Genomic DNA, 18,485 nt, shown 5'->3' on the forward strand with positions numbered 1-18,485 from the left:
CCTCAAACAGTCACACTCCAAACTCCACTATGGCCAAGACCAAAGAGCTGTCAAAGGACACCAGAAACAAAATTATAGACCTGCACCAGGCTGGGAAGATTGAATCTGCAATAGGTAAGCAGCTTGGTTTGAAGAAATCAACTGTGGGAGCAATTATTAGGAAATGGAAGACATACAAGACCACTGATAATCTCCCTCGATCTGGGGCTCCACGCAAGATCTCACCCCGTGGGGTCAAAATGATCACAAGAACGGTGAGCAAAAATCCCAGAACCACACGGGGGGACCTAGTGAATGACCTGCAGAGAGCTGGGACCAAAGTAACAAAGCCTACCATCAGTAACACACTATGCCGCCAGGGTCTCAAATCCTGCAGTGCCAGACGTGTCCCCCTGCTTAAGCCAGTACATGTCCAGGCCCGCCTGAAGTTTGCTAGAGTGCATTTGGATGATCCAGAAGAGGATTGGGAGAATGTCATATGGTCAGATGAAACCAAAATAGAACTTTTTGGTAAAAACTCAACTCGTCGTGTTTGGAGGACAAAGAATGCTGAGTTGCATCCAAAGAACACCATACCTACTGTGAAGCATGGGGGTGGAAACATCATGCTTTGGGGCTGTTTTTCTGCAAAGGGACCAGGACGACTGATCCGTGTAAAGGAAAGAATGAATGGGGCCATGTATCGTGAGATTTTGAGTGAAAACCTCCTTCCATCAGCAAGGGCATTGAAGATGAAACGTGGCTGGGTCTTTCAGCATGACAATGATTCAAAACACACCGCCCGGGCAACGAAGGAGTGGCTTCGTAAGAAGCATTTCAAGGTCCTGGAGTGGCCTAGCCAGTCTCCAGATCTCAACCCCATAGAAAATCTTTGGAGGGAGTTGAAAGTCTGTGTTGCCCAGCGACAGCCCCAAAACATCACTGCTCTAGAGGAGATCTGCATGGAGGAATGGGCCAAAATACCAGCAACAGTGTGTGAAAACCTTGTGAAGACTTACAGAAAACGTTTGACCTGTGTCATTGCCAACAAAGGGTATATAACAAAAGTATTGAGAAACTTTTGTTATTGACCAAATACTTATTTTCCACCATAATTTGCAAATAAATTCATTACAAATCCTACAATGTGATTTTCTGGATTTTCTTTTCTAATTTTGTCTGTCATAGTTGACGTGTACCTATGATGAAAATTACAGGCCTCTCTCATCTTTTTAAGTGGGAGAACTTGCACAATTGGTGGCTGACTAAATACTTTTTTTCCCCACTGTAGGTTGTACTGCCATCATCCAATATCTGACACATGAGTCCTGATGTGTTTGGCCAGCTTAGCCGCCTCACTGAAAGCCTTGCCACACAAGCTGCAGGTGTGGGCCCCGCCTCCGGCAGGCTGCATTCCATTATGAACGCGCTGGTGCTTCCTACACGTGTAGGCGTCCTTGAAGCTCATGCCGCAGACAGGGCAGTCATACAGCCGCAGCTCCGTGTGAACGCGTCGGTGGTTCCTCAGTGTGCCATCGTTGTTGAATCGCTTGCCACACAGTGCACAAACGTACGGCTTCTCCCCTGTGTGAATGCGGAGGTGGATCTTGAGACGTGAGACGTGACTGAATCTCTTACCACACTGAGGGCACGGGTGGGACCTCTGATCCCCCCTGTTGTTTGTTTGTTGTTGATCCCTGTTGTTTGTGGACCTGTTTATTTGTTGATGACCCCTATTTGTTGATCTATTTGTTTGTTGTTGACGTCTGGTTTGACCCGGGTATAACAAGGATGTCAAGGGACCTACGGTACCTGTGGTGGTGGCGTCCCCGAAGTCTAGTTCTGGCCCTGTTGTTACACAACCATCGCTGCCAATCTGACGGAAAAAGCCGTCTGGGATCATGGCAGCACTAGCTGATACCAGGTCAGTGGGGATGCCCGAGGCAGTGGAGGCACCATATCGTCTGCTCTCTGCAACCACTGACTCCAGGTCAGCACTCAGGTCTGAGACAGTGTATCTGGTTTCAACAGTGGCTGGTCCAGGGTCCGAACTGGGGTTTAGTTCACCATACCCCATCTGAGCAGATACTGACCCCAAGTCAGTAGGGCTAGTATCACTAGGCTCTGTTTTGATGCCCTCAGAGTTATAGTGTAAAACCACTCTGTCCACGGGGCATGATGTGCTGCTGAAGGGATTTGCAGAGGGAAGGAGATGCTGGTCGTCTTCTTCGTCCAAGTCCCTTTTCACAGACGCTGAAGTCAATGGAGCTACTACTGGGGTGGTAGCTGATGTATCGGTCTGTTGCGAGGACAGGGTACGTGGAGAGCTACACAGATTCTTCCACTCGGTGCAGTCTGTGGGTAGCTGGCTATGTGTGGCAGGCATCTCATCCTGCCTCATTACCATGTGGTTCTGGGTCTGTGTAGATTCAGGGTCTGGACTCTGGTCAGAGCTCCACTGGTGCTGCCCAGACACAGAGAGAGAAACAGGCCTGGTCGAGACTGGATGGACAGACGGAAAATAAAGAAAAATCAGCTTGATTACGTTCAAACAACTACACAAGCAATGACCCAGACTTGAGTTTTCAAGCATTCTGTAGAATGAGCTTGTTTGGGTAATGTGGTTATCTACTGGGCTTGAGACTGTCCAAATGCCCCATATCATAATCTTCTAGAAAACCTGCGTGTCCTCCCCTTTATCTACACTGAGTGAAAGACTTGACAGGTGAAAACAGAGATCATCTGGCTCTCACTTGTATTTTTTTTCTCAGATGAGTGCAAATAAAGGAGAGATGAGGAGAGGTTACATTTTTCAGACAATAAACAAAGAGCCATTAGCATCATCACCTGCTGAACACTCCGTGTCCGTGTCGAGTCCAACTTCTCGTAGCCTTCGTTTTAAGAGTTCATTCTCTCTCTTCGTCCGGGCAGTCTCCTCCTCGAATTCTGACACTGTCCCCCCGACCACCTCCAGTATCTCATCTACAGCCACCATTAACCGCTGAGTGAGGTAAGCATTCAAAAGCTGTAGTTTAGCCATTTTCCAGAAATTAGCCTGCCCCAAATATTTGTTAAAATCCACTGAAAGCTGCCTAATAACGACCCGAGCTAGACTGTTTTGTAAACATCTCCGCGAAAGCATTCACTTCCTGGTTCTTTAACGCTCCTTGGTCATGTGATAAAAACGGTACCGTAATTCATGAAAAAGGGGAGGCAAGAGTTTTATTAAAGGGGTTTTCTACTTAAGATCTACTGTTAGTTTTGCACCCTTATTAATGAGTATATTAATACATATCTTGAGTGAAGGTGATGTGAGTAAAGCATCTGGCATCTTCCTTTTGGAAAAAAAACTACCTGAAAGATGGTTCAACTTTAACACAAAAGAAATACAGAATCAGACATGTGATTTTAATAATTCAATGATGGACTGATTTAATTCATTTTCACAGACACACACTCTTCAATCAAGCTGGAAACATCAGCCAAGATGACATTATCCATTAGTTTTCTACTGCACTGTTTTTATTTATCCCAATAAATACATTTAGGAAATATTCCTATGGCTAAAACACTTCAACGTTTCACAATCCCTTCATGTCCTCCTATGTTTGAAAAGGTGTAGCTGATTCAGTAGCAGCTGATTAGTTAGCGCAGGGTTCTTCAATTCCGGTCCTGGAGGGCCGAAACACTTCTGTTTTTTATTTCTACCTGGTAGTTAATTGCACTCACCTGGTGTCCCAGGTCTGAATTAGCCCCTGATTAGAAGGAGAGGATGAAAAACAGAGGTGTTTCGGCCCTCCAGGACCGGAATTGAAGAACCCTGAGTTAGCGCATTGTCCTCCTCATGTGATGAGCTGCCCTGCATCTGTCAGGTGTGTGTTCAGGTGTACCCGCAGGCCGCTGGCCACGGTGAAGCTCTTGGGACACTGGACACAGCGATAGGGTTTCTCCCCAGAGTGAGTCCGTTTGTGCTTCTTCATGGTGTCTCCGTCGCTGAAGGTCCTGTGGCAGTAGGGGCAGCTGTAGGGTCTCTCACCGGTGTGGATCCTATAATATATAATAAGTATTAAAAAAAATAAATATATATATATATATATATATATATAATGGAGTGAAGAGACTATAACCCAACACCTAGAAACCTCGTTAAGAGGTTTGGTTTTTTTGGCGTAACGGCTAAGGTGTTGGATTGACAGTCGCTGGTCAGGGCTACCGCCTAAATTCACTACAATATACAGTGAGCTACAAAACTATTGGGACAGTGACACATTTTTTGTTGTTTTGGCTCTGTACTCCAGCACTTGGGATTTGAAATGATACAATGACTGAGGTTAAAGTGTCGACTGTCAGCTTTTAATTAGATGGTATTTTCATCCATATCGGGTGAACCGTTTAGAAATTACAGCACTTTCTGTACATAGTCCCCCCCCATTTTAGGGGACCAAAAGTATTGGGACAAATTCACTTATGTGTATTAAAGTAGTCAAAAGTGTAGTATTTGGTCCCATATTCCTAGCACGCAATGATTACAGCAAGCTTATGACTCTACAAACTTGTTGGATGCATTTGCTGTTTGTTTTGGTTGTGTGTCAGATTATTTTGTGCCAATAGAAATGAATGGTAATGTATTGTGTTGTTTTGGAGTCACTTTTATTGTAAATAAGAATAGAATATGTTTCTAAACACATGCTACCATGATTACGGATAGTAAGCATCCACATTAATTCTACTCCTTTTGCCATGGGGCAAAGAGAAAAATGTTTCCAGTTTTACAGCAAATTTGCTTGAATTCTACCACTTTTGCCATAATTGTTTTCAGTTTTAAAGTACATTTCCTGCAATTCTACACTTTTTGCCATGACTTATGCAATGTTAATGATATCTGAGTGAGAGTGACTAACAAAATCAATGGGGGCCACCTGGAGGTCAGAGCCCCTGGGCACGTGCCCTGCGTGGCTGGTCGGTAGTTGGCCATGATTACTACAAGTTTAGATAGCTTGGTAGACTAATTTACCAATCTAAAAATTGTTAGCTGACATGGCTAATTGAGTGACTGTCAGTGATGACATAACAAGAGACAAATTGCTGATGCACAACCAAATTTCTAACTTGCACCTTATGTATTCTATAATAATAATAATAATAATAATATGCCATTTAGCAGACGCTTTTATCCAAAGTGACTTACAGTCATGTGTGCATACATTGTTATGTATGGGTGGTCCCGGGGATTGAACCCACTACCCTGGCGTTACAAGCGCCATGCTCTACCAATTGAGCTACAGAGATTCTACTATTCTAACTCTCAATAGTAAGTTGAGACCCCAACTGCGGTGCTTTTGTTGCTTATGCCTGGAGCCGGCCCTGGTGATAGGGATGAACCAGGTAATCAACATTCAATGGAGGACAAGTTGTCATAGGCCTAAAACCTATATACAGTGGGGAGAACAAGTATTTGATACACTGCCGATTTTGCAGGTTTTCCTACTTACAAAGCATGTAGAGGTCTGTAATTTTTATCATAGGTACACTTCAACTGTGAGAGACGGAATCTAAAACAAAAATGCAGAAAATCACATTGTATGATTTTTAAGTAATTAATTTGCATTTTATTGCATGACAAAAGTATTTGATACATCAGAAAAGCAGAACTTAATATTTTGTACAGAAACCTTTGTTTGCAATTACAGAGATCATATGTTTCCTGTAGGTCTTGACCAGGTTTGCACACACTGGCCCACTCCATACAGACCTTCTCCAGATCCTTCAGGTTTCGGGGCTGTCGCTGGACAATACAGACTTTTAGCTCCCTCCAAAGATTTTCTATTGGGTTCAGGTCTGGAGACTGGCTACGCCACTCCAGGACCTTGAGATGCTTCTTACGGAGCCACTCCTTAGTTGCCCTGGCTGTGTGTTTCGGGTCGTTGTCATGCTGGAAGACCCAGCCATGACCCATCTTCAATGCTCTTACTGAGGGAAGGAGGTTGTTGGCCAAGATCTCGCAATACATGACCCAATCCATCCTCCCCACAATACGGTGCAGTCGTCCTGTCCCCTTTGCAGAAAAGCATCCCCAAAGAATGATGTTTCCACCTCCATGCTTCACGGTTGGGATGGTGTTCTTGGGGTTGTACTCATCCTTCTTCTTCCTCCAAATATGGCGAGTGGAGTTTAGACCAAAAAGCTCTATTTTTGTCTCATCAGACCACATGACCTTCTCCCATTCCTCCTCTGGATCATCCAGATGGTCATTGGCAAACTTCAGACGGGCCTGGACATGCGCTGGCTTGAGCAGGGGGACCTTGCGTGTGCTGCAGGATTTTAATCCATGACGGCGTAGTGTGTTACTAATGGTTTTCTTTGAGACTGTGGTCCCAGCTCTCTTCAGGGCATTGACCAGGTCCTGCCGTGTAGTTCTGGGCTGATCCCTCACCTTCCTCATGATCATTCATGCCCCACGAGGTGAGATCTTGCATGGAGCCCCAGACCGAGGGTGATTGACCGTAATCTTGAACTTCTTCCATTTTCTAATAATTGCGCCAACAGTTGTTGCCTTCTCACCAAGCTGCTTGCCTATTGTCCTGTAGCCCATCCCAGCCTTGTGCAGGTCTACAATTTTATCCCTGATGTCCTTACACAGCTCTCTGGTCTTGGCCATTGTGGAGAGGTAGGAGTCTGTTTGATTGAGTGTGTGGACAGGTGCCTTTTATACAGGTAACGAGTTCAAACAGGTGCAGTTAATACAGGTAATGAGTGGAGAACAGGAGGGCTTCTTAAAGAAAAACTAACAGGTCTGTGAGAGCCGGAATTCTTACTGGTTGGTAGGTGATCAAATACTTATGTCATGCAATAAAATGCTAATTAATTACTTAAAAATCATACAATGTGATTTTCTGGATTTTTGTTTTAGATTCCGTCTCTCACAGTTGAAGTGTACCTATGATAAAAATTACAGACCTATACATGCTTTGTAAGTAGGAAAACCTGCAAAATCGGCAGCGTATCAAATACTTCTTCTCCCCACTGTAGCCCATATTGCCATACCTGCCCAATGCCCAGGCCCATGACCCATGACCCAGCCACAGAGTCAGTACTTAGCTTTTATGTAAAGATAGACAGCTGTTTAGAAACATATTATATTCTTATTGACCAATAAATACACTACCATTCAAAAGTTTGCGGTCACTTAGAAATCTCCTTGTTTTCGAAAGAAAAGTTATTTTAATGGACAAAAAAAATGCATCAAATTGATCAGAAATACGGTGTAGACATTGTTAATGTTGTAAATGGCTATTGTAACTGGAAACAGCTGATTTTTTATGGAATATCTACATAGGCGTACAGAGGCCCATTATCAGCAACCATCAGTCCTGTGTTCCAATGGCACCTCTGCCTAGGTCAGCATCCCGGAGTCGCCTCTTCACTGTTGACGTTGAGACTGGTGTTTTTTGCGGGTACTATTTAATGAAGCTGCCAGTTGAGGACCTGTGAGGCATCTGTTTCTCAAACTAGACAATCTAATGTATTTGTGCTCTTGCTCATTTGTGCTCTTGCTCAGTTGTGCACCGGGGCCTCCCACTCCTCTTTCTATTCTGGTTAGAGCAAGTTTGCGCTGTTCTGTGAAGGGAGTAGTACACAGCGTTGTATTTTATTGCTTCTTTAATCAGCATAACAGTTTTCAGCTGTGCTAACATAATTGCAAAATGGTTTTCTAATGATCAATTAGCCTTTTAAAATGATAAACTTGGATTAGCAAACACAACGTGCCATTGGAACACAGGACTGATGGTTGCTGATAATGGGCCTCTGTACACCTATGTAGATATTCCATTAACAATCAGCTGTTTCCAGCTACAATAGCCATTTACAACATTAACAATGTCTACACTATTTCTGATCAATTTGATGTTATTTTAATGGACAAAAAAATTGATTTTCTTTCGAAAACAAGGACATTTCTAAGTGACCCCAAACTTTTGAACGATAGTGTATATTGACTCCAAAATGACACAATACATTATTTACCATTCATTTCTATTGGCCACAAAATAATCTGAAACAAAAATGAAAAAACAAACAGAAAATGCATCCAACAAGTTTGTAGAGTCACAAGCTTGATGTAATCATTGCGTGCTAGGAATATGGGACCAAATACTAAACTTTTGACTACTCTAATACACATAAGTGAATTTGTCCCAATACTTTTGGTCCCCTAAAATGGGGAATATGTACAGAAAGTGCTGTAATTTCTAAATGGTTCACCCAATATGGATGAATATACCCTTAAATTAAAGCTGACAGTCTGCAGTGTAACTTATAGTCATTGTATTACTTCAAATCCAAAGTGCTGGAGTACAGAGCCAAAACAACAATATGTGTCACTGTCCCAATACTTTTGGAGCTCACTGTATAATAATACAACATAATAATGTATGCCAACCTCAGGTGTCGTCTCAGGTTGCCTCTCTGGGTAAAGCTTTTGGAGCACCAGGAGCAGCGGTGGGGCCTCTCCCCCGTGTGGATGCGGTGGTGGCGCCGCAGGTCAGCCGACTGGGCGAAGGACTTACAGCACCAGTCACAGGCGTAGGGCTTCTTGTACTGGAGGTGGAGGTGGAGGCTGGCCGCCTGGCTGAAACTCTCCCCACAGCGGGTGCAGCGGTGTGGGTGCCCCTCCTGGTGTTCGGTGGGGGTGAAGTTGTTACTCTCGTTGTATGGCAACGCCCCGTCCTTGGGCCCAGGCTCTGTTTCATGTGTTTGCTGGTCATGTACGGGTGTGTTATGGCGCTCAGAGATGTCCATATCTGGAAGGTCTTTGAAGCCAGCGTCGCCTGAGAGTTCATGGTTGTGGGGTAGTAGTATTATAGGATGACCTGTGTAGCCTGAACTGGATTTAGGTTTATGGTTGGTGAGGTTCACTGTGACATCGCATTCCTTGGGTTCCATTTTGATCCGTCCCTGGATTGGGTCGATGGGAGAGGACCTCTTTCTCTCTGTCCTAAGGACTGGCACTTCAGCGTTGGCTGCTCCCGTTGTTGTGGCACAGTGGGCATTGGAGGAGAATGGAGACGGGGCCAAGGATGAGTTGTTTCCAAAACCCTTGGGTTCTGAGTCTGAGTTGAGCTCAGACTTTGGGATTGCCTCCCCTGGACTGGGCTTCTCTTCTACTCTGACCGCTTCAGTGTGTCCATGGTTTGGTCCTGTGAGACCCCCATCCTGACCCAACGCTACCTGGGTCTGTGCCTGTAGCCCGTGTCTGTTGACCTGGCTCTGCTGCAGGGGCTCTGGGTCCTGTTCCTGACTGGAGCTCCACTCTTGTTCACAGAGTTGCTGCTGTCCAGAGAGAGAAAGGGTGGTGGATCCTGCATAGAAAGAGGGTGCAAAAACAAAGTGCTGTCACTAAATAATTCAGAAATTTAGTAAATATGTATGACATCGTAATTAATCATAATATTTGTTCATGTTTGGTATTCGGGCACTTCTCACGAGCCAACGTAAAGTTACTGTAAATCGTCGTCAGACAAACAGAAAGACGTCACCCAAAGTAGCTAGCTAGTTGACAGGTTTCCAACTAATTTCTGCATGATCATTAAATGAGTATAATCCAACAAAATGTTCTTACGCCAGTCTGTCTCCGCCAAGAGTAGGATGTCCCGGAGCTGTCGCCGCAGGCTTTCATTTTCTCTCTTCGCGCTTTCATTCTCTCTCTTCGTCCTAGCCGTCTCTTCTCGGTACTCCGCCACTGTGTCCCCGACCACGTCCAGAATCTCCCGCACCACTACCGTTAAACGTTCTGTCAGGTAAGCATTCAACAGCTGCAGTTTGGTCATTTTAAACACATAAAATAGTGCAGAATAATGTCTCTCTCTCAGCTGATGTTGTGATTTTACTCTTCGCTTGTTGGTAGTTGGGTGAATAGGAAGTGTGAATGTTGTTTTATCGCCACCTGCTGTTTGGGAAGTGAAATGGCTGTCTTGTTTTGAGCTACAAGGGGGCAGTGCAACCCTGCATAATTTCGTCTTCATCAGTAGTTTTATAACACGACCCCTCAATCCTGGTCCATCCCAACAACATCTGATTCAACTACTCAACTCATTTATCATTCAGCCCTTAATCAAAGAGGTAAGCACCAAACACAAATAACACTAAATAGACAGACCTAGTGAAGCCAGCAGATACACCACCCCAATAGGCTAATTTGTGGTTTTTGGGGTCAGGCCAATGTGTAAGGTGTGTGATTTATCAAATAAATATTAAATTAGCACAAATTAAGGTTTATGTGACCTACAGTATTCAAACCCAGGTTGATGGGGTGCCACAATACTGTGTTTGTCTCGCTGAGCTAAAGCGATTTATCTTGGGGAATTAAGGCAAGTCTTCAGGTCTCAGGCAAGGTTACTCATCACACAAGCATAGTAGGCATATTTAATGAAACTCAATTGAATTATAGGTCAAGGTGATTAAAGATGGGATCTCTTTATCTTTGAAAGAGAAATGCTCAAACATTTTGTAGTCCAGAAAATTATTTGGGTGCTGGGTTCCAAAGGCATATACTGGAAGAAAGAAACGCATCTGTTTTTTTTGTTTTGATCACTGCTGCTAAAAAATAAGACATTTAAACTTAAATAATATTTCAGTGAGTGCGGGTTTTTCCTTTCTTCCTGTATATCTCCTTATCTTTGCCATGCAGGAGGAGGCTATATCAACATCAACTAACTCTCAACTCCTCTGCAACTCTTCCCCGGGTCGTTGCAGGCGGTGGCTCTCCTGGGAAAATGCAGGTAAGTACAAAAGAAAGTGTCTAGTGTCTAATAAAGGTTAATAACAGTAGCTACATTTTAAGAAAAATGCCCAAGAGAATTCAGACACTGGTAACTGGACAGAGCGAGCCACTGCCAGCCTAGGTCCTCCACCAAAGCTCTTGGGACTGGGATTGGTCGTCTGGGTTTGCATCCCAAATGGCACCCTATTCCATATTCACTGGTTTTGACAAGGGCCCAACGGCACTATATAGGGAATAGGGTGCCATTTGGAACGCATCCCAGGTCTGCCTCTTATCCTCCTGTGGTATCAACATCAGGGCTTTATCGGGAGACGAAGAGGTGCGTAACCCTCTGGACTGGACTGGACTGCCCACTGCCGTCCTCCATACAGGAGAGGAGAGGCTGCAGATTTTGTGGGAGAGGCTGCAGTCCCTTAATCTGATTTATTAATTAGATAATTCATTCAGATTTAACGATGAGATAATTCAGTCAGAGAAGCAAATGAAATCCCTGAAGGTTAACTGTAACCCTCTCTAAATATCTCCTTTACTCTCTTTAACGCTGTCCCTCTCTCTCTACTTCTCTCTCTGTCGCTCTCTCCCTCTACTTCTCTCCTTCTCTCTGGGACGATCTCAATTGCATACTCCTCACGTCCTCTGTCCGCGTCTCCTTCTCAAACCCCATTGGAGGATAAGGTCAGAGGGGCGGGACCTTTTGCTTTCTCATCCAATTGGTTTTAAGAAGGAGACGAGGAGAGAAGACGTGAGGAGTATGCAATTTAGATCTTCCCATAATCTCTCTCGCTTCCTCTCTGTTTCTTTCTCATATTGGTGAACCAGGAAAAGGGGTAGAAAATATGCATCTTGTACTGCATCTTGTACTGACAGAATCTTATGGTTAAAGGTTGAGTTAGAATGTTTGCAGGTGAGTTATTAAATGTTTAGCTGTAGAGTTGAGAACTACTGAATAATATGAGTTTGGCCTGAGTTGAAGGTTTTCGATAAGGTCTTGACTGTTTAGTTTCTGGGGCCAGTGTGGTATTATGTTTTGCCACTAGATACTGCATCATCAAAGGCTAGATACTGCATCATCAGCCTGAACTGAAAGACGCTTTGAATCAGCCATTTCAGAATAATTTTGAAATAGTTATTTACCTGGAATAATTTAGATTTGGACCATTTAACATTTGACAATGTACATTGTGAAGTTAGCACACTAGCTTCTGGAGCACAGTGTTGTTGACGTGGGATGGAATCCCGGGTTGGCTGTACAGGGATGGTCTATGTTACATTCAAGGGGGGAGGATTTCAATAAAGCGTTGCATTCAATGGAAAATAATCATTTTACAGAATATGGAGTGTAGCAGCCAGTGTTGTTCCCTCCCTCACTTTAAGTCCCAAATGCTATCTCCCAAGAGATCTCCTCTCCCTTCCTTTCCCCTGTCCTCTGCAGCACACTGCGTTCTTTCTCTCCTTCTGCTAAAACCGGCAAGTCAGAATCTATCTTCTCTCAGAGTTAAGTCCAATCCCTTCTTACTGCTGCTCGGATCATGTGCCCTATACACACACACACCCTCCTTTGAACTCTACTAAGATATGTGTGTGTTTGTTTCATGGCTCTTGGTTCAGAACATCGAAAGCACAGCATACAGTACACTATTTCTCGTTTTGTTTCTCTCCTTCTCTCCCTCTATTACAGCTCTCTTTTTTTTAAAACCTTTGATTCAGACCCCTCCCTCTCCCCCTTTCCTCTCTGCGTTCAACTGCAATATGATAGTCCGGAAGATTTTTCTTCTTCTCTCCCTTGCTCGATATGTCTACCTTTATGTTTACCTGTATCTGTCTCTCTAGTTCCTTCCTTTTCTGCTTTTGTGTCGTTCTACCTGTTTTCTTTATCTCCCTGTCTTTCTATCGCTCTCTCTCGCCATCTGTACTCCCACTCTGTTCTCTGCCTCCCCCACCCCACCCCACCACTCCTTACAAACAGAACAAGTCTATCCATCTCATTATCTGTCTGATGATGCCTTGTTTTTCCCACTTGTCAGCGATTTGTAGCTACCCCATTTATTTTGGTTTACCTCATCACCTTTTCTTTCTTTCTACTGCCAACTCCAGTAGCCATCCTCCCCAACCCGTCGTGCTCCCCCCCACCCCTCTCTCCCTTCCTTTGTTCTCTCCTCCTTACACCGCTCTTTCTCTATCCACCCTATCCCTCTTTCTCTGCAGCCCCCCTCTCTTTCACCCCATCATTTTCTCTCTCTCCTTTATTCCAGGCACGGTGGCAGAATCTTTTAATAATTCATATGGATTTAAAATGTAAATGGATATAATTTTTATTAACACTGAGAAGTCAGACCTCACTCCCTCCCTGCTCTATCGCCGCTTCTCCGGTTGCTCTCCCTCCCTGCCAACTGTTGCCTTGACAACCGCAACATCCTAGAAACACATAACAGAAATTCACACACACACACACACAAGACGAGTGGGTTCCTCGGATATCCTATCTCAAGCACATTCTTAAGGTAGGGAAAAGATGGAAGGAGAGTGAGTCTGACGCAGTTCAGAACTAACGTAGCGAGATGTATTACTGAACATAAATATAAATGCAACATAAAGTGTTGGTCCCATGTTTCTTGAGATGAAATAAAAGGTATTGGAAATTTTCTATACGCACAAAAAGCTTATTTCTCTCAAATTCTGTGCACAAATTTGTTTACATACCAGTTGTGAGCATTTTGCCTTTGCCAAGATAATCCATCCACCTGACAGGTGGGGCATATCAAGAAGCTGATTAAACAGCATGATCATTACACAGGTGCACCTTGTGCTGGGGACAATAAAAGGCCACTCTAAAATGTGCAGTTTTGTCACACAACTCAATGCCACAGATGTCTCAAGTTGCTCAATGTGCTCTTCGCGGATGAATCCCGGTTTCAACTGTACCGGGCAGATGGCAGACAGCGTGTATGGCGTTGTGTGGGCGAGCGGTTTGCTGCTGTCAACGTTGTAAACAGAATTCCCCATGGTGGCAGTGGGGTTATGGTATGGGCAGGCAGGCAGGCATAAGCTACGGACAACGAACATAATTGCATTTTAAAATGTATGCACACACTAACTGTAAGTCGCTCTGGATAAGAGCGTCTGCTAAATGCCTAAAATGTAAAATGTTATCGATGTTAATTTGAATGCACAGAGACACTGTGACGAGATCCTGAGGCCCATTGTCGTGCCATTCATCAGCCGCCAATACACAGCCCCGTGTCGCAAGGTCAACTCTATGCGAAGGAGATGTGTTGCGCTGCATGAGGCAAATGGCGGTCACACCAGATACTGACTGGTTTTCTGATCCACACCCTGCCTTTTTTTTGTAAGGTATCTGTGACTAACAGATGCATATCTGTATTCCCAGTCATGTGAAATCCATGGATTAAGGCCTAATGAATTTATTTCAGACTGATTTCCTTGTATGAACTGTAACTCTTTCCTTATATGAGCTGTAAAATCTTAGAAATTGTTGTTTATATTTTTGTTCAGTGTAGCAACGTACCATGTGAAACAGAGCTCGTACTCAACTAGGGTTTATTCACAAGGTTCCTTTCAAACTTGATCAATAATCATAAATAATCAGAGCAGGATCAAGATCAATACAGAGTGCTTTATCAATATCTTGGATTAACATAGTAGTGTACACACATACTCATACTGTCTGTTTATAAAGCAGTCAATTAAGGCATGCACAGTCAGGCAAGTCTGCACAGATGTCTGATTCAGGATTATAGTATAGATCCGTAACCAACGACAATAAGAAGAACAACACTGATTAACTAAGTGGGCCGATGGTCTGGAACCACCGGTGCTGCAGTCTGTGGTTACCTCCCAAATGGCACCATATTCCCTATATAGTGCACTACTTTTGACCACAGCCCTATGGGCCCTGGTGAAAGGTATTGCACTATAAAGGCAGTAGGGTGCCATTTGGGAGTCATCCAAGATCCCTCTTCTAAAGAGATAATATATCAAACAGGATATAGATTATATTGGACAGGAAGTAGCTTATAAGAAACAGGAAACGGGATCAAATAGATAATTTTAAAGTGATCCTGTATGGCTCAGTTGGTAGAGCATGGCGCTTGCAATGCCAGGAATGTGGGTTCGATTCCCAGGACCAACCATATGTAAAAATGTATGCACACATGACTAAGTCGCTTTGGATAAAAGCATCTGCTAAATAGCATTTAATAAGAAACTATAGAAAATAGAAAGAGAAGAAGAACATTAATTAGTTGGGAATAAATCTGTTCTTAATTAATGAATTAGTGGGAGAAAGAAAGACCTGAGAGATTAATAGGAAATTACGAAGAAGATATGAAGAAAAGATGGTGATTACTCAGCTGGTGGCTTGAAAGACATTTATGTGTGTGTATAAATTATCTCATGAACTGGTTGGTCATCATCGTTGTAATCACATAAGGTATCTATCTTCGAAGCATATGAAATGTGTAACTAACTAACTGTAAACATGCTTTTTTGTTTTTCTTGTCAAGAAAGCTCAGAATCAACCAGTTGAATAACAGCGAAGGCCATTGTAGAATATTGTTTTCTTTGTGTTGTGCAGTTCTATTGTAATGTCATAAAGAGAACAACAACGCTAATAGAAATAACAGTGAAAATAGAAATAGTAACCATAATAATGACAATAGTAATACTAATGATGATAATAATAAGGGAATAATACAAATAATAGCACTAATAGCTCAATAACAGTCAATATCAAAACAAAGGCATAATCAGGTATATATATATATACACAGTGGCTTGCGAAAGTATTCACCCCCCTTGGCATTTTTCCTATTTTGTTGCCTTACAACCTGGAATTAAAATGGATTTTTGTGAGGTTTGTATCATTTGATTTACACAACATGCCTACCACCATGCTTCACTGTGGGGATGGTGTTCTCGGGGTGATGAGAGGTGTTGGGTTTGCGCCAGACATAGCGTTTTCCTTGATGGCCAAAAAGCTCAATTTTAGTCTCATCTGACCAGAGTACCTTCTTCCATATGTTTGGGGAGTCTCCCACATGCCTTTTGGTGAACACCAAACGTGTTTGCTTATTTTTTTCTTTAAGCAATGGCTTTTTTCTGGCCACTCTTCCATAAAGCCCAGCTCTGTGGAGTGTATGGTTTAAAGTGGTCCTATGGACAGATACTCCAATCTCCGCTGTGGAGCTTTGCAGCTCCTTCAGGGTTATATTTGGTATTTTTGTTGCCTCTCTGATTAATGCCCTCCTTGCCTGGTCCGTGAGTTTTGGTGGGCGGCCCTCTTTTGGCAGGTTTGTTGTGGTGCCATATTCATTCCATTTTTTAATAATGGATTTAATGGTCCTCCGTGGGATGTTCAAAGTTTCAGATATTTTTTTATAACCCAACCCTGATCTGTACTTCTCCACAACTTTGTCCCTGACCTGTTTGGAGAGCTCCTTGGTCTTCATGGTGCCACTTGCTTGGTGGTGCCCCTTGCTTAATGGTGTTGCAGACTCTGGGGCCTTTCAGAACAGGTGTATATATATACTGAGATCATGTGACAGATCATGTGACACTTAGATTGCACACAGGTGGACTTTATTTAACTAATTATGTGACTTCTGAAGGTAATTGGTTGCACCAGATCTTATTTAGGGGCTTCATAGCAAAGGGGGTGAATACATATGCATGCACCACTTTTCCGTTATTTATTTTTTTGAATTTTTTTAAACAAGTTATTTTTTTAATTTCACTTCACCAATTTGGACTATTTTGTGTATGTCCATTACATGAAATCCAAATAAAAATCAATTTAAATTACAGGTTGTAATGCAACAAAATAGGAAAAACGCCAAGGGGGATGACTACTTTTGCAAGGCACTGTATATATATATATATATACATACAGCTCTGTGATCTACATCTACAATATAGTGCAAGCAGGTTAAATATCCATAGTTGTGCTCAACCATTGAGAAATGGAAATAAAAGAAGCCAAAAGTCAGCATTCACTTTCAGCTGAAAATGTTTTTGCATATGTGGTTAGTCCAAACAGACATGCTACACTTTGGCATGAATGGGATTACAGGAGACGTGGGCAATGTCCTAATTATCTCTCCTTCCTCCCAAAGTGTGCACTTTTTAACTTTAAGAATAGACATTCTACCAGCCAATGCCTCCAGGGTGGGAAATGAAAACCAGCCACCAGCCAATTGCTGGTAGTTTTTGGCATTGGCTGGTAGAATGTCTATTCTTACCAGCCACATTGGCGGGTGATCACACAGAGCATTTGGGAGCATTTTTTAATTTTTTATCCAAAGCCCACATGTAAAAAATAATTTACAAAAAACATATTTGAGTGTGTGTGTGTCAAAACATGTTCATGCGTTTTTGGTGATTTATCTTCATTTTTTTTGTGGCCGGTAAAATTTGGGCATCCTCGACTGGTGGACCAAAAAGTTAATTTCCCATCCTGCATGCCTCCACTAATCCAATGCTTTTAGATTTGTGGGAAGTAGTGAACGAGTGTACACTTCAGGAGAAAGGAAATATTATTGGGATGCACCCCCTCACTAACCCTCCAAACCCTGACATTATCAGAGTGGAACATCCTCACTCGTCATTCCCAATGGGAAACCTTCTCCTTTGGGTTTCACCCTATTGGACCTCAAGGGTGGTTCGGAGGAAGTGTTTCAAAAGGTAGGGTGGAGCAGAGTCTCAAAAAAAACAAATTGACATAGATTATTCTGGACTACTCAAACCAATCGAAGTGAAAAAGTAAACTTTGGATGTGAATATCATGTGTCGTCATGGCAAATAAATATGCATATTATTTATTTACAACGCGCTGCTCAAGTCAACGAGCCTCTCAGCTACATAAAGAGGTCCTTGGTGTAAAAGCATTAGAGTTAACCCATCCTCCATTAAAAACTCAAGTATAAACACACTGTAAACGATACTGTAAACATGCACAGGGGACTGGGCTCAGGAAGTGAAGGGAGTGTGGTTGTCATGTAGAATGACACCTTTAAACTGAGTGGGGGGGGACTGACTCAACTGCTTCTCCCTAAAAACAGCATCCGGGGGCAGACTCACACACGCAAACACACACACTCTTAAAGACTATCTTACACACACACACACACACACACACAGCCATACACCGTACAGATACTGTAAGTGTTACACTGCATTTCTCTCACACTCTTTCGCTCTCTCTCCCTCTCTCTCTCTCTCTCTCTCTCTCTCTCTCTCTCTCACACACACAGACACACATACCGACAGAGCACTTAGCCAGAGTCAAGCCAAAGACTGCCTTGCCCCTACTGTATGTGGCTCACATTCCAGGCTTTGGCACACAGTGACACACTGACTGACTCCCAGAGGGAGGGGAGGTCATTCTGCTCTGTGAATAACAACCAGACAAGGGCAAACACTAAGCACATGAGCCGATACTGACCAGGGAGGAGAGGGAGTAACAACTGACCAAATACCCCAGCGAGGCATTTGCATAGAATTTTAACAAAAGAAGCAACAATCAAAGATAATGACTACATACTTAGAGAGGTGAGAGGTATAGTGGGCAATACGTTTGCAATCCTGAAGAGAGAGGAATTGATTCAAATTGACCAGAGATGGTAGACTGTTTAGAATTGTGTAAATACTGTCAAGCAGACTTTCATAACATTGTTGTTGTGTAAGTAAGATGCATGGCTCCCTTGCAAAA

General features: G+C 43.2%; 2 protein-coding genes across 2 annotated transcripts; both read right to left on the bottom strand.

Annotated features, from left to right (window-relative positions):
- Positions 1-1,240: 1,240 nt before the first annotated feature.
- Positions 1,241-3,106, bottom strand: LOC311102227 (uncharacterized protein). The gene is made up of 2 exons (XM_084143484.1): positions 2,827-3,106; positions 1,241-2,481 (listed from the first exon to the last, which is right to left on the bottom strand). The coding sequence occupies exons 1-2, from the start codon at positions 3,017-3,019 to the stop codon at positions 1,283-1,285; spliced, it is 1,392 nt and encodes a 463-aa protein (XP_083999610.1). The 5' UTR covers positions 3,020-3,106; the 3' UTR covers positions 1,241-1,282.
- Positions 3,107-3,821: 715 nt separating this feature from the next.
- LOC311138720 (uncharacterized protein) lies at positions 3,822-9,830 on the bottom strand (the record flags this gene model as incomplete). The annotated part of the gene is made up of 3 exons (XM_084173515.1): positions 9,599-9,830; positions 8,420-9,338; positions 3,822-4,026 (listed from the first exon to the last, which is right to left on the bottom strand). Exons 1-3 carry the CDS (start codon positions 9,804-9,806, stop codon positions 3,822-3,824), a joined length of 1,332 nt encoding a protein of 443 aa, XP_084029641.1. The 5' UTR covers positions 9,807-9,830.
- Positions 9,831-18,485: the final 8,655 nt, after the last annotated feature.

The sequence above is a fragment of the Coregonus lavaretus genome, assembly GCF_964263955.1.
Source record: "Coregonus lavaretus genome assembly, chromosome: 2".
Taxonomy (NCBI): Eukaryota; Metazoa; Chordata; class Actinopteri; order Salmoniformes; family Salmonidae; genus Coregonus; species Coregonus lavaretus.

Bases quoted from the DNA above. Each gene is read 5' to 3' on its own strand.
- LOC311102227 (XM_084143484.1), bottom strand. From the start codon at position 3,019: ATGGCTAAACTACAGCTTTTGAATGCTTACCTCACTCAGCGGTTAATG. The intron at 2,482-2,826 runs GTGATGATGCTA...CTGTCCATCCAG, and splicing joins GGACACGGAGTGTTCAGCAG to TCTCGACCAGGCCTGTTTCT.